The sequence below is a fragment of the Pistacia vera genome, unplaced genomic scaffold (assembly GCF_008641045.1).
Source record: "Pistacia vera cultivar Batoury unplaced genomic scaffold, PisVer_v2 Contig538, whole genome shotgun sequence".
Classification (NCBI taxonomy): Eukaryota; Viridiplantae; Streptophyta; class Magnoliopsida; order Sapindales; family Anacardiaceae; genus Pistacia; species Pistacia vera.
The window spans coordinates 124,220-141,453 of NW_022196377.1; the positions used below are offsets into that span (position 1 = coordinate 124,220).

Here is a 17,234-nt window from a genome sequence, read left to right on the forward strand (position 1 = left end):
AAAGCAAGGATATCCTCTTAGTGCAAATTTATGTTGAGTTTAAATAAGTATGATGGGAAAACTCAAGTACTTCCTTGGACTTCACATAAAATAATGTGAATACTGCAGGGGTGAGCGGTGTCAGGTATCCTACAATTTTTGGAGGAACAGAAACCGGAACTGGAACCAACCGGTTCTAGTTCTTAGGGTCCTGGAACCGAAACCTGAAATTCAGGTTCCGGTTCCTTACTTGGGTACCCTATAAAATTTTAATTACCCCCTATTAATTTAAAAAATGACAAATAAACCTTAAAATTTTATAAATACACCCCTAAAAAATTAAGAAAACGAGCACTTAGTAGCTTTCACTTTTCATTACTCATTCATTTGTATCCAATCACAATCACAGATCCTCTAATCTCTAGGAAACACTTGAATTCAATCAATTCATCACACAAATTTCTCAATCAAAACCAAAACACAAACGATTATTGAAATAAGAAAAAGAAGCATGAGAGAACAACTAAGCCAAACAAGTAAGCAGCAAATTTAACACTATCTCAAAATGATCAACTTCAAAATAACCAAGAAATGACAATTACCCACATAAAATTTTCAAAAGACAAACAATACCCACTACGCATAACAATCAGAAACATCAAATAACTTTACCAAAATCATTCAAACAAACAACAATATAGAAACTGAGATGTCACCAACTTCTTTGATTTTCCCACTAATTTCAACCACTACAATTATAAAAATACAAAACAACGCAAAAAGAATAACATGACTCATGTCTAATGCTCTAACTTAGGCATGGATGTTCCTTCATCAAGTGATTGAAGTCTAATTATTTCTACAAAATAAACACAAGAAAGTCAATTAGTAGCTTAAAAAGTAAAAACATTGAATAAATTTATTTGCCAATAAATTAAAATAAATTTAAGAGATAAGAATATAGTAGATAGATATTATACCCGCTTCATAAGTCGTTGCATCCTCCAAGTCCAAGTCATCTTCAGCCGGAGTTGTTGTAGATCTCAACCAATTGCTTGTACAAATCAACGCTTCAACAACCGACGAAGATAAAGAACTCTAAAATTGATCTAGTACATGACCCGATGTACTAAAAGCTTATTCGAAAGAAACTGTAGACACCGAGATTGCAAAGATATCTTTAGCCACACGTGAGAGAACCATACTGTATACTTCGATGCATTTACTTTCCACCATTCCAATACATTCAACTCAGACCTCATGGATTCACATTTATCATCAAGGTAGAGGTGTAACTCTAACTTGGTAGCATCATGTACCTCTACCTCCATCTCCTCCACATCTGTCTCCCTTAAAGGGTCAGAGGCAATATCATCACACTCACTACTACCAATAGGTAACGACTGATAATTTCTAATTGGTGGATAGGAACTGGAAGCTTGACTTTCATCTAAATTTGATGGAAGTCCTTCATAAAATTCTTGTAACACATGTCTCACAATTCCAGACATCCTTTTAGCCATTTCAAAGTCATTGGCATATACCTTTTTGTAGCACCAACTCACATATTTCATTTTAGTTTTAGGATCTAACACCACTACAATCAACACTATCACGTTGATTTTGTCAAGACTCCCCAAATACTTGTTAAAATTCTCCCTCGGTTTCTTTGACATTGTGTGAAGACAAGGACTAGAGTCTTTCTCCCAATCATTTAAAGAAGTGACAATGCCTACAATTTCATTAAAATAATTATTAGAAGTCACATAGTTGAACCCTAACATCCTATTTGTAGCTTCATAAAATTTCCTTAGAACTTGGCAAACAGAATTGCTTTTTCCCAATCTTCATCTGAAGGAGTATCATATGACAAATCAATACTGTAGTTGGGGTCCTCATCTTCCAACCTTTTAAAAGCTTTTCTGAATTTTATTGTCGAATCTAACATGAGGTAAGTCGAGTTCCATCCAGTAGCAATATCAAGACACTCCGTACCTTTACAAGCTACCATTTCTTCTTTTACACATCTTTCAAACGCTTGGGCTCTACTGGGAGAACTCCTCACATACTTAGCCGAATAACAAATTCGGCTAACATAATCCTTAATCTCGCTAAGACCATCATTCATAATCAAATTCAAAATATGAGTTGTGCATCTCATATGAAAATTGACAACATTCAAAATTAAAGCATTCCTATCCGCCAATCTATTCCTCAAGTAAGTCACTGCCACATCATTAGTAGTTGCATTATCCACCGTTATAATGGACACTTTATTTTCAATTCTTTAGTCAATAATACACTTCTCCACCACCTTCCCTATCTCCCTACCCTTGTGACTACTAGTTCTCACAAAACTCTAAATTTTCTTCTGTAGAAACCATTTCTCATCAATGAAATGACCAGTGAGATATAAGTAGCTATAATTCTGAATAGACGTCCATACATCGATTGTCAGAGCAATTCTAGACTTTAAATGCCACAACTTTTTCTTGAGTGAAACTTGCTCACAATTGCAAATCTTCGAACAATCCATTGCCACTATGAAACGGGAAACATTCTTCCATAACAGTTGCATTGCACCCAGAAATCTTCTAAACGCTGGATGTTTAACCTTTTTGAAAGGATCTTTCATAATAATTAACATTTCAACAACCAACTGCCTACACTCCTCTTGATTAAATCTCCAAGTATCAACCTCGCTATTATGCCCTCATTCCTTTTGTGTGGTCTTCAAAGAAGAGAGAAGTGTTTTCAAACTGTCTACATTGTGAGGAAACTTCTTGCAACTTGTAAGATGTTTGCACATCGAAGAAATGCCATTAGCCACATTGTACATCAGGGTCTTATCATAATACATGCACTTTCGCCGCACAATCTTGTTGGTTCTCTTTGTAAGTAATCAAAGAACTATGGCAACAGATGAAACAAAAAATTTTGGTTCATCGATTACTGGATTCCCATGATCAAGGTCTGATATATATATGTTTTACATGCAAATAAAAAAAAAAAAAAAAGATGAAATAATCCAAACAAGGATTCAGTTCATACCAACGTTGAAGGCTCCTTCAATGTCTTTGAACTCTTCGCAAATCAATCCAAGAAAAGGATTGCACTTATGATATCCACACGAAGGTATGAACAATCAAAATTTAATTAATTGACTAGATTAATTCAATTGCTTCTTCGGATTTTTCTTAAGAATTGAGGAACAATTCTTTCACAAAAAGAGGTGGACAGCTAAGACTAAGAAAGTTGCAACTCTTTTGACTTTTGTGTTTTCTCAAATGTTCATACCATGACAAGTGTTACACCACTAGAATCATAAGTTGACAAAATAACTTACATATGTTTTATGAGTTGTTATGTTTAACTGAAGAAAATGAAGTATTGATGTTGATTATGGCAAAACTTGTAGTATTGGAGGCTACATGGTGTTGAATGATTGCTATTAGAAGCGTTAATGTGTTGTTTGCATTAACTTACAATGTTATAGCAATGATGGATGATTATGGGAATGAGGTTTTACATTTCCTTCAAGATGCTAAAGACTATTAAGGGGAGGTTTATTTGATCCATAAGTTGACCTATTTGTTAATTGTTAATAGGAATTGATGTGGCATAGTTTAATATGAAAAATTCAGATTCGGTAAGTTTAGGGGTTACCAACAAATGGTATCAGAGCCTAGGTTCAATTGAGTTGAGCGCTTGACCAGCGGGTGAGGAGTTAGAGCCAGCAACTACCTCTAATAACAGGCATGACCCAACATATGGGCTTGACCGTGAGGGAGAGTGTTGGAATCTCACATCGACTAGGCACGCTCAAGCCTATTGGGTTATAAAAGGGGGTAATCCTCCCATTCAATAAGACCTTATTGGGTGAGGAGTCAGACCCATCTTAAATACCCACCTCAAATTCTATCATGGTATCAAAGCCCAGATTCAATTGAGCTGAGCGCTTGACCAGCGGGTGAGGAGTTAGAGCCAACAACTACCTCCAATAACAAGCATGACCCAACATATGGGCTTGACCGTGAGGGGGAGTGTTGGAGTCCCACATCGACTAGACATGCTCAAGCCTATTGGGTTATAAGAGGGGGTAATCCTCCCATTCAACAAGGCCTTATTGGGTGAGGAGTCAGACCCACCTCAAATTCTATCATGTTAAACATTCTTCAGTATTTCAACCATAACTTGAGTTATAAAAATTGAAATGAGATAATTCTTGAAGCACTAGAAATTTAAGACATAGCCCTATAATTTTTATGTTTAGGCCAAGAGTCAATTCATTTAGCAAATGGATGGAAAATGGCCTGAAGAATAAGCTTCTAGTTATTAAAGTTTAAGATTTAACATAATTAATTCTTGTGATTATGAATTGATTATATATTGGTGTGATGAAGCCATGTACTAATGTTTACCTATTAGTTAGATGATCTTTGAAAGATATACATGGTCATGATGTGAATGCATGATTAATGTTATGAAATGGTATGAAGATGCAATGTAATAGATGTTTTAAGATGATGAATGTGAGCAAGAGGTAATGTAAATGGATTGATAATCCATAGATGAATCAAAAGTATTAAGCTCACTAAAATATGTATTTACATGCCATAAGATGTTAAAGATGCATATAGACATTATGGAAAATGCGTAAGCATATCCTCGTATACCAGTTGAGGAAAGATAAATATATGTTTTAGCTACTAAATAACACGTAAGCACGCCTCTCGATGATATGAGCCCTAGATGAATTTGAGGCTAGATGATATTAAGTGTTGAAGATACTAAGAAAAGTCCGATCAGCTAGATGTTAAATGATTCATATGCATTTAGTTGCATTACATGAGTTACGATGTTATTTATATCATGAGATGATTTATACTCATGTTAGATGATATTTAGATGTTATATCATGACATGTGATGTGTGTGTACTATGTTTACATACTTATTTGTATGTGTACACATTGATGTTTACATAGCCATGGGATAAAATGATGAAAAACATATGAATTAGTAAGAAAAAGGAAGTATACCTAGATGTAAAAGATAAGTGGTGTATTAATAAATATGTTTAAATGAAAGTCAAATAGCACATTTAGAATGGAATTGATCATTCCTTACTGAGTGATTAGTGCTCACCCTTTCATTGTTGATTACTCTGCAGGTAAACCAGAAGCGAAAGATGCTAGAGACGCGAGGCTACACGTTAGGGGATATGATTTATTGTCATCTTGATGTAAATAATATAAATGATAAATGTTTGTGAAACACATTTGGAAGCTTCCACCATATAAATATGTTTTGATTGTGTAATTTTCAGATGAATTCTTAAAGTTTTTGCAATTATAAGTTTGGATCATGCTTGACATCTTGTATGAATGTTTTGGATATTATTATTATTATTATTATCCTTACACAGGTTTTTCTAAATACAACTCGTTCTCCAAACATGTATCCACTGGATTCTCATTGAGGGATATTCAGAGGATACCTGATTAGAGAGTGGTTTTAAATGGTAGATGAGTGAAAAAGATAACTTTGACCTTATAAGAAAGTGTTACGGTAAATATGGCAACTTTGGTCTTATAAGAAAGTGTTTTGTCAACCAAACAACAAAGTAAAAGGTAAGGGCAAAGGACATTTGTGATAAAGTTTTTGTATTTTTAGACTCCATTTGATAAGGTAAAATGGTATAGGCGATACATTTTCAAAATTTGAGGTTTTATTAGATAAAAAGTGCAAAAATTGTCATTCAAGTGAGAAATTCAAAAACCTTAGGGATAGTCTGCAATGTGTTCCCATCTCCAAATTAAAACAGTGTTGCCCTTTGACTTGGGCAACATAAACATAATTTATTTCTCTCTAAATAACTGGGTGAAAAATTTATTTGTCACTCTAGAACACTGGGTAAAAGCTCATAGAAATCACTCACAACATACATAAGAGTTACATAACATTACCTACAGGCCTAAATTACATTCATAAAGCAAGCTAGAGACATAGAAATTAGAAAAGAGATAGCCAGCTTGTAACATAAATTCAGAACCCAGTTACAAATTTTTCATCCCAAACAACTCTAGAAGTTAGATGATTTGGAAGATATAAACCACTGGACAAAGGCAGGGAGAGTAGCCGCATCAGGTCTATAGTGCTTCAACGTGAACCCCATCAAATCTGACCATGTGAAATCTGGGTAAATCCTTGACCCTTCTTTGTTAACAAGATCTTGTGGGGGTCTCACCTTTTTGTCATCTTTTGGACACACAAAAAACACCATTGATCTTCTCTCTTTGTCACTGTGCACCACTGCTCTGTGCAGGCAGCTCTTGTATTTTCCATTTGATAATGCCTACATGTATATCCCAACAAATACGTCAAGACATTATATTCTAAAATAATAAGTTTTTTAGATAACGTTTTGTACATTAATATGCAGAGTGATGCATACATGAAGTAATATTTATATTATTCACTTTGTCTCATTAGGGTTTTTGACAATTCAACTCCTACCTTACCAATTCTGAACAAATTTGCACATTTCTTTTTCAAATAATTTTGTAGTGGCTCGTCCTAAAGGTCCCGCTTTTATTACAAATAAATGAACACTCTGCGGCCACTAGATTACAAGTCGCACGAATCTCAAAGTGAGAGAATTGAAGTTGAAACCAGCAAGTAGTTGGCTTCAAATTTTAATAAAGCTATAGCTATAATCCAAAACCTTGAGGGGAAAGTATTGCTGTTCAATTGTGTCATTTCGAAAAGCTTGTTGATGTCTTAATCTTATCAAAAATATGATTAATGCAATGGCCTCATACGTGTCTCTTCTATATTATTAACGTTAACAAACTTTAATTACCCTTAATCTAACACCTTAACAATTAATGTTTCTTTTAAGTATATATTAACACCTAATTATGAATTTTCATATATGAATAATAACAAAATTAACAATTTTTTTAGAGTAATAAAAGCAAAATTAAAGGGCATTAGAAATGGATTACCATGAATGTATCGCCGAGATTTATGACTAGGGCATCTTGTCGAGGTCGGACTGTTTGCCACTTGTCATTTACAAAAACTTCAAGGCCACCAACTTGATCTTGATGAAGAATTGTTAAGGCAGTTGGGTCACTATGAGGGCCAGTTCCCATAGTGAGGCTTGAATTATTGCAAGGAGGATAATAGTTACACCTCATGATTGAGTACCCATCTTCAAAAAATTTCTTATAGTGCAATTGATCTATTCCCAAGCTAATCGCCAAGAGCTCAAAAATCACATTAGATAATTTCTTCATTGCTTCACAATACCTCTGATAAACCCACCTACCAAGAAAATAAAAAAATCATTTCAGTACGTAATATTCGACATAAATACTAGAAAACGCAATTGGTATCGTAGGTCGGTGACTAATAGCTGATTTTGACTTTTGTAGTTTGATCAGAGTCAAGTGAATGACTTTTAGTTCGTACGTTCAAAACTTTACTTACCCTGTGCGTTCAAAATCTTCTCCTAAAACAGATTTGAAGTAGTCAAGAACAACAGGGTTGGAGTTATTCTCGCAGTAAGGGTACCCAACAGAAAACGTTTCTTTCCAAGGCAACTTGGATGAGAAACGATCAGCATGAGCACCAGAGTATCCAAAAACTTGGCCTGGCTTTCTTGGAATGTTGAGTTTCTTGTCAAGAGGAAGGTTGAAAATAGAATCAATTTCTTCATAGGCTGCATTTATGAGACTTGCATCGACGCCATGGTTGATCACTTGAAAGAAACCATGCTCCAAACAAGCTTTTCTCACAAGCTCGATGGCTTCAGCTGTTGCCCTTTCATCACCCTTCATGAATCCTTCCAAGTCTATCAAGGGCTCGTTGAGCTCTTGTTGGGTATTGATCAAGTCGCCGTTTGGCCAAATGAACTCCGTTGGAATATTTGATTGCTTTTTCAAAGTAGAGGTATCGAAAATAATGAAACCCTTGTCATCATTTTTTTTGTCCATCAATGGAGGACACAAAACAAGGGGTGATTTGCTTGAGTTCATTATGAGAGACATTGCAAACAGGTTTGTACAAAAAGAAGCTTTATATAGAGGTCTCAAAAACAGAGTGTAATTAATTAGGTTTAATGAAATATAGAAAAAAGAGCAGCAAAAAATTGAATGAAAATACCTTAAAATAGTAGAATTTGCTGGAGTGGAAAAGATTAATAAATAAGAGTGAGAGAGATTTGATTATTTGAAAGAGTGAGAAGAGAAAGGCCAAAGCCGTCCTTGCTATAAGGTTGAAGCAAAGGTTGGAAGAGCTTTAACCTATATATATTGGTCACTTTCTCAAATTGTACAAAGTAAAAATGAGACCAACTACTAGTCATTATCCTATTATTGTCTCAATTCTTGTTCCATGTTCCCAAGGACCCCATGTTTAGATACCCTTATCTTTTCCTAAGACTAATAATACATTGAAAAAATCTAGGTATTATATCAATTATGTTACAATTAATCAACTTATATTATTTATAATTTTTTTTTAATATATAAATCTTTATAATTAATGTGATAGGTAGTTATAATATTTAAAATATCATCTAATGTATATGCATCACTGAAATGGACCAGTGAGAACATAAGCAGCTATAATTCTGAATAGACGTCCTACATCGATTGTCAGAGCAATTCTAGACTTTAAATGCCACAATTTTTTCTTGAGTGAAACTTCTCACAATTGCAGATCTTCAAACAATCCATTGCCACTATGAACGGGAAACATTCTTCCATAACGGTTGCATTGCACCCTAAATCTTCTAAACGTTGGATGCTCAACCTTTTTGAAAGATCTTTCATAATAATTAACATTTCAGTAACAACTGCCTACACTCCTCTTGATTAAATCTCCAAGTACCAACCTCACACTATGCTCTCCTTCATTTGTGTGGTCTCAAAGAAGAGAGAAGTGTCTAAACTGTCTACATTGAGAGGAAACTTCTTGCAACTTGTAGATGCTTGCGCATCGAAGAAGTGCCTTATAGCCACATTTACATCACTTTGTCCCCAAAATCTTGTTGGTTCTCTTTGTAAGTAATCGAAGAACTATGGAACAGACAAACAAAAATTTTGGTTCATCAATTACTCGATTCCCATGATCAGGGTCTGATATATATATGTTTTACACAAAAAAAATAAAATAAAAATAAGATGAATTAATCCAAACAAAGATTCATGCATACCAACGTTGAAGGCTCCTTCAATCCCTTAACTCTTCGCAAATCAATCCAGAAAAGGACTGCACTTATGATATCCACATGAAGGTATGACAATCAATTTAATTAATTGACTAGATTATTCAATTGCTTTCTTTGGATTTTCTTAAGAATTGAAGAACAATTCTTTCACAAAAGGGGTGGACAGCTAAGACTAACAACTGCAAGTCTTTGACTTTTGTGTTTCTCAAATGTTCATACCATACAAGTGTTACACCACTAGAATCAAGTTGCAAAATAACTTACATGTTTTATGAGTTGTTTGTTTAACTGAAGAATGAAGTATTGATGTTGATTGTGGCAAAACTTGTAGCATTGGAGGCCACATGGTGTTGAATGTTGTTATTAGAATGTGATGTTGTTGTTTGCATTAACTTACAATGTTATAGCAATAATGTGATTATGTGTAGAAGTTTTACACTTCCTTCAAGATGCTAAAGACTATTAAGGGGACGTTTATTTGACCCATAGGTGACCTATTTGTTAATTGTTATAGGAATGGTGTGGCATAGTTTAATATGAAAAATTCGGATTCGGTAAGTTTAGGGGTTATGTTAAACATTCTTCAGTTATTTCGACCATAACTTGAGTTATAAAACTGAAATGAGATGATTCTCGAAGCACTATAAATTTAAGACATAGCCCATAACTTTATGTTTAGGCCAAGAGCAATTCATTTAGCAAATGGATGGAAAATGGCCTAAAGAATAAGCTTCTAGTTATTAAAGTTTAAGATTTAACATAATTAATTCTTGTGATTATGAATTGATTATATATTGAGGTGATTAAGCCATTACTAATGTTACCCATTAGTTAGATATCTTTGAAAGATATACATGTTCATAAGTGATGCATGATTAATGTTTGAAATGGTATGAAGATGCAATGTGATAGTGTTTTAAGATGATGAATTGACAAGAGGTAATGTAATGGATTGATAATCCATAGATGAATCAAAAGTATTAAGCTTACTAAAATATGTATTTACATGCCATAGATGTTAAAGATGCTAGAACATGATGGAAAACACGTAAGCAACCCTCATATACCATTGAGGAAAGATAATATATGCTTTGCTGCTAAATAACACGTAAGTACGCCTCCCGATGAATGAGACTCTAGATGAATTTGAGGCTAGATGATATGAAGTGTTGAAGACACTAAGAAAAGTCCGTCAACTAGATGTTAAATGATTCATATGCATTTAGTTGCATTACATGAGTTACGATGTTATTACATTTAGAGTATTTATACTCATGTTAGATGATATTTATATGTTATATCATGACATGTGATGTGTGTATCTATGTTTACATACTTATTTGTATGTGAACATATTGATTTTATATAGCCATGGGATAAAATGATGAAAAGCAATGAATTAGTAAGAAAATGGAAGTATACCTAATGTAAAAGATAAGTGTGTGTTAATAAATATGTTTAAATGAAGTCAAATAGCACATTTAGAATGGAATGATCATTCCTTATTGAGCGATCAGTGCTCACCCTTTCATTGTTGATTACTTGTGGTAAAGCAGAAGTGAAAGATGCTAGAGACGCGGACTACGTTAGGAGATGATTTATTGTCATCTTGATGTAAATAATGTAAAGATAAATGTTTGTGAAACACTTTGGAAGCTTCCACCATATAAATATGTTTTGATTGTGTAATTTCCAGATGAATTCTTAGTTTTTGCAATTATAAGTTTGGATCCTGCTTGACATCTTGTATAATGTTTTGATTATTATTATTATCCTTACGCAGGTTTTTCATATACAACTCGTTCTCCAACATTATCCCCTGGATTCTCATTGAGGGATATTCAGAGGATACCTGACTTGAGAGGGGTTTTAAATGGTAGATGAGTGAAAAGATACTTTGACCTTATAGAAGTGTTAGTAAAAATGGCAACTTTGGTCTTATAAGAAAGTGTTTGTCAACCAAACAACAATGTAAAAGGTAAGGGCAAAGGACATTTGTGATAAAGTTTTTATATTTTTAGACTCCATTTGATAAGGTAAAATGGTATAGGTGAACATTTTCAAAATTTGAGGTTTTATTAGATAAAAAGTGCAAAATTGTCATTCAAGTGAGAAATTCAAAAACCTTAGGGATAGTCGTAATATGTTCCCATCTCCAAATTAAAACAGTGTTGCCTTTGACTTGGGCACATAAACATAATTTATCTCTCTAAATAACTGGGTAAAAATTTATTTGTCACTCTAGAACCACTGGGTAAAAGCTCATAGAAATCACTCACAACATACATAAGAGTTACATAACATTACCTAAGGCCTAAATTACATTCATAAAGCAAGCTAGAGACATAGAAATAGAAAAGAGATAGCCAGCTTGTAACATAAATTCAGAACCCAGTTACAAATTATTCCCCAACAACTCTGAAAGTTAGTGATTTGGAGATATATAACCTAGAGTCCATTAGGGTGATTTTGGTATTTGCATGTTCCAAAGATTTCATTATATATCAAATGGATGTCAAAAGTGCTTTCTTAAATAGGTTTATCATGAAGTTTATGTTGAACAACCTCTGGATTTTGAAAATCATGATCAGCCAAACCATGTTTTTAAACTCCAAAAAGCTTTTTATGGTTTAAAACAAGTTCCTAGAGCATGGTATGAAAGATTAAGTAAATTCTTACTTGAAAAACGTTTTTGCATGGGAAAGTAAATACTACTTTATTTATTAAGCATAAAGGCAAGGATATCCTCTTAGTGCAAATTTATGTTGAGTTTGAAATAAGTATGATAGGAAAATTGAAGTACTTCCTTGGACTTCACATAAAATAATGCGAATACTGGGTATCCTATAAAATTTATTACCCCCTATTAATTTAAAAAATGACAAATAAACCTTAAAATTTTATAAATACACCCCTAAAAATTTAAGAAAACGAGCATTTAGTAGCTTTCACTGTTCATTACTCATTCATTTGTGTCCAATCACAATCACAGATCCTCTAATCTCTAGGAAACACTTGAATTCAATCAATTCATCACAAAAATTTCTTAATCAAAACTAAAACACAAACGTTTATTGAAATAAGAAAAAGAAGCACGAGAGAACAACTAAACCAAACAAGTAAGCAACAAATTTAACACTATCTCAAAATGATCAACTTCAAAATAACCAAGAAATGACAACTATCCACATAAAATTTTCAAAAGACAAACAATACCCATTACGCATAACAATCAGAAACATCAAATAACTTCACCAAAATCATTCAAACAAACAACAATATAGAAACTAAGATGTCACCAACTTCTTTGATTTTCCCACTAATTTCAACCACTACAATTATAAAAATACAAAACAATGCAATAAGAATAACATGACTCATGTCTAATGCTCCAAATTAGGCATGGATGTTCCTTCATCAAGTGATTGAAGTCCAATCATTTCTACAAAATAAACACAAGAAAGTCAATTAGTAGCTTAAAAGGTAAAAACATTGAACAAATTTATTTGCCAATAAATTAAAATAAATTTAAGAGATAAGAATATAATAGATAGATATTATACCCGCTTCATAAGCCGTTGCATCCTCCAAGTCCAAGTCATCTTTAGCCGAAGTTGGTGTAGATCTCAACCAATTGCTTATACAAATCAATGCTTCAACAACCGACGAAGATAAAGAACTCTAAAATTGATCTAGTACACGACCCGATGTACTAAAAGCTGACTCGGAAGCAACTGTAGACATTGGGATTGCAAAGATATCTTTGGCCACACGCGAGAGAACCATATACTTCGATGTATTTACTTTCCACCAATCCAATACATTCAACTCAGACCTCATGGATTCACATTTATCATCAAGGTAGCGATCTAACTCTAACTTGGTAGCATCATGTACCTCTACCTCTATCTCCTCCACATCTGCCTCCTTTAGAGGGTCGGAGGCAATATCATCACACTCACTACTACCAATAGGTAACTGGTGGATAGGAACTGGAAGCTTGACTTTCATCTAAATTTGATGGAAGTCCTTCATAAAATTCTTGTAACACATGTCTCACAATTCCAGACATCCTTTTAGCCATTTTAAAGTCATTGGCATATACCTTTTTGTAGCACCAACTCACATATTTCATTTTAGTGTTAGGATCTAACACCACTGCAATCAACACTATCACGTTGACTTTGTCAAGACTCCCAAAATACTTGTTAAAATTCTCCCTCAGTTTCTTTGACATTGTGTGAAGACAAGGATTAGAGTCTTTCTCCCAGTCATTTAAAGAAGTGACAATGCCTACAATTTCATGAAAATAATTGTTAGAAGTCACATAGTTGGTCCCTAACATCCTATTTGTAGCTTCATAAAATTTCCTTAGAACTTGGCAAACACAATTGCTTTTCCCCAATCTTCATATGAAGGAGTATCATATGACAAATCAATATTGTAGTTGGGATCCTCATCTTCCAACCTTTTAAAAGCTTTATTGAATTTTATTGTCAAATCTAACATGAGATAAGTCGAGTTCCATCCAGTAGCAATATCAAGACACACTATACCTTTACAAGCTACCATTTCTTCTTTGACACATCTTTCAAATGCTTGGGCTCTACTGGGAGAACTCCTCACATACTTAACCAAATAACAAATTCGGCTAACATAATCCTTAATCTCGCTAAGACCATCCTTCATAATCAAATTCAAAATATGAGTTGTGCATCTCATATGAAAATTGACACCATTCAAAATTAAAGCATTCCTATCCACCAATCTATCCCTCAAGTAAGTCACTGCCACATCATTAGTGGTTGCATTATCCACTGTTATAATGGACACTTTATTTTCAATTCCTCAGTCAATAATACACTTCTCCACCACCTTCCCTATCTCCCAACCCTTGTGACTACTAATTCTCACAAACCTCTAAATTCTCTTCTGTAGAAACCATTTCTCATCAATGAAATGACCAGTGAGACATAAGCAGCTATAATTCTGAATAGACGTCCATACATCGATTGTCAGAGCAATTCTAGACTTTAAATGCCACAATTTTTTCTTGAGTGAAACTTCTCACAATTGCAGATCTTCAAACAATCCATTGCCACTATGAAACGGGAAACATTCTTCCATAACGGTTGCATTGCACCCATAAATCTTCTAAACGTTGGATGCTCAACCTTTTTGAAAGGATCTTTCATAATAATTAACATTTCAGTAAGCAACTGCCTACACTCCTCTTGATTAAATCTCCAAGTACCAACCTCACTACTATGCTCTCCTTCATTTTGTGTGGTCTTCAAAGAAGAGAGAAGTGTCTATGAACTGTCTACATTGAGAGGAAACTTCTTGCAACTTGTAAGATGCTTGCGCATCGAAGAAGTGCCATTAGCCACATTTTACATCACTTTGTCCACAAAATCTTGTTGGTTCTCTTTGTAAGTAATCGAAGAACTATGGAAACAGACAAAACAAAAAATTTTGGTTCATCAATTACTCGATTCCCATGATCAGGGTCTGATATATATATGTTTTACAACAAAAAAAAATAAAAATAAAAAATAAGATGAATTAATCCAAACAAAGATTCAGTTCATACCAACGTTGAAGGCTCCTTCAATGCCCTTAAACTCTTCGCAAATCAATCCAAGAAAAGGACTGCACTTATGATATCCACATGAAGGTATGAACAATCACAATTTAATTAATTGACTAGATTAATTCAATTGCTTCTTTGGGATTTTCTTAAGAATTGAAGAACAATTCTTTCACAAAAAGGGGTGGACAGCTAAGACTAACAAAGCTGCAAGTCTTTTGACTTTTGTGTTTTCTCAAATGTTCATACCATAACAAGTGTTACACCACTAGAATCATGAGTTGACAAAATAACTTACATATGTTTTATGAGTTGTTATGTTTAACTGAAGAAAATGAAGTATTGATGTTGATTGTGGCAAAACTTGTAGCATTGGAGGCCACATGGTGTTGAATGGTTGTTATTAGAAGTGTTGATGTGTTGTTTGCATTAACTTACAATGTTATAGCAATAATGGATGATTATGGGTATGAAGTTTTACACTTCCTTCAAGATGCTAAAGACTATTAAGGGGACGTTTATTTGACCCATAAGGTGACCTATTTGTTAATTGTTAATAGGAATTGATGTGGCATAGTTTAATATGAAAAATTCGGATTCGGTAAGTTTAGGGGTTATGTTAAACATTCTTCAGTATTTCGACCATAACTTGAGTTATAAAACTTGAAATGAGATGATTCTCGAAGCACTATAAATTTAAGACATAGCCCTATAACTTTTATGTTTAGGCCAAGAGCCAATTCATTTAGCAAATGGATGGAAAATGGCCTAAAGAATAAGCTTCTAGTTATTAAAGTTTAAGATTTAACATAATTAATTCTTGTGATTATGAATTGATTATATATTGATGTGATTAAGCCATGTACTAATGTTTACCCATTAGTTAGATGATCTTTGAAAGATATACATGGTCATAATGTGAATGCATGATTAATGTTATGAAATGGTATGAAGATGCAATGTGATAGATGTTTTAAGATGATGAATGTGAGCAAGAGGTAATGTAAATGGATTGATAATCCATAGATGAATCAAAAGTATTAAGCTTACTAAAATATGTATTTACATGCCATAAGATGTTAAAGATGCATATAGACATGATGGAAAACACGTAAGCATATCCTCATATACCAGTTGAGGAAAGATAAATATATGCTTTAGCTGCTAAATAACACGTAAGTACGCCTCCCGATGATATGAACTCTAGATGAATTTGAGGCTAGATGATATGAAGTGTTGAAGACACTAAGAAAAGTCCGATCAACTAGATGTTAAATGATTCATATGCATTTAGTTGCATTACATGAGTTACGATGTTATTTACATTATGAGATGATTTATACTCATGTTAGATGATATTTATATGTTATATCATGACATGTGATGTGTGTATACTATGTTTACATACTTATTTGTATGTGAACATATTGATGTTTATATAGCCATGGGATAAAATGATGAAAAGCATATGAATTAGTAAGAAAATGGAAGTATACCTAGATGTAAAAGATAAGTGGTGTGTTAATAAATATGTTTAAATGAAAGTCAAATAGCACATTTAGAATGGAATGGATCATTCCTTATTGAGCGATCAGTGCTCACCCTTTCATTGTTGATTACTTTGTAGGTAAAGCAGAAGTGAAAGATGCTAGAGACGCTGGACTACACGTTAGGGGAGATGATTTATTGTCATCTTGATGTAAATAATGTAAATGATAAATGTTTGTGAAACACCTTTGGAAGCTTCCACCATATAAATATGTTTTGATTGTGTAATTTCCAGATGAATTCTTAGAGTTTTTGCAATTATAAGTTTGGATCCTGCTTGACATCTTGTATGAATGTTTTGGATATTATTATTATTATCCTTACGCAGGTTTTTCTAAATACAACTCGTTCTCCAGACATGTATCCCCTGGATTCTCATTGAGGGATATTCAGAGGATACCTGACTTGAGAGGGGTTTTAAATGGTAGATGAGTGAAAAGATAACTTTGACCTTATAAGAAAGTGTTAGGGTAAAAATGGCAACTTTGGTCTTATAAGAAAGTGTTATGTCAACCAAACAACAATGTAAAAGGTAAGGGCAAAGGACATTTGTGATAAAGTTTTTATATTTTTAGACTCCATTTGATAAGGTAAAATGGTATAGGTGATACATTTTCAAAATTTGAGGTTTTATTAGATAAAAAGTGCAAAATTGTCATTCAAGTGAGAAATTCAAAAACCTTAGGGATAGTCTGTAATATGTTCCCATCTCCAAATTAAAACAGTGTTGTCCTTTGACTTGGGCTACATAAACATAATTTATCTCTCTAAATAACTGGGTAAAAAATTTATTTGTCACTCTAGAACACTGGGTAAAAGCTCATAGAAATCACTCACAACATACATAAGAGTTACATAACATTACCTAAAGGCCTAA

General features: G+C 33.5%; 1 protein-coding gene across 1 annotated transcript; it reads right to left on the reverse strand.

Annotated features, from left to right (window-relative positions):
* Positions 1-5,824: 5,824 nt before the first annotated feature.
* Positions 5,825-8,240, reverse strand: LOC116107419 (gibberellin 20 oxidase 1-B-like). Its single transcript, XM_031393695.1, has 3 exons — positions 7,476-8,240; positions 6,989-7,310; positions 5,825-6,336 (listed from the first exon to the last, which is right to left on the reverse strand). The coding sequence occupies exons 1-3, from the start codon at positions 8,033-8,035 to the stop codon at positions 6,064-6,066; spliced, it is 1,155 nt and encodes a 384-aa protein (XP_031249555.1). The 5' UTR covers positions 8,036-8,240; the 3' UTR covers positions 5,825-6,063.
* Positions 8,241-17,234: the final 8,994 nt, after the last annotated feature.

Coding starts and splice junctions, on each gene's coding strand:
- LOC116107419 (XM_031393695.1), bottom strand. CDS start 8,035: ATGTCTCTCATAATGAACTCAAGCAAATCACCCCTTGTTTTGTGTCCT. Junction 7,311..7,475: donor GAAGATTTTGAACGCACAGG/GTAAGTAAAGTT, acceptor TTTTCTTGGTAG/GTGGGTTTATCAGAGGTATT. Junction 6,337..6,988: donor ATCTCGGCGATACATTCATG/GTAATCCATTTC, acceptor ATATACATGTAG/GCATTATCAAATGGAAAATA.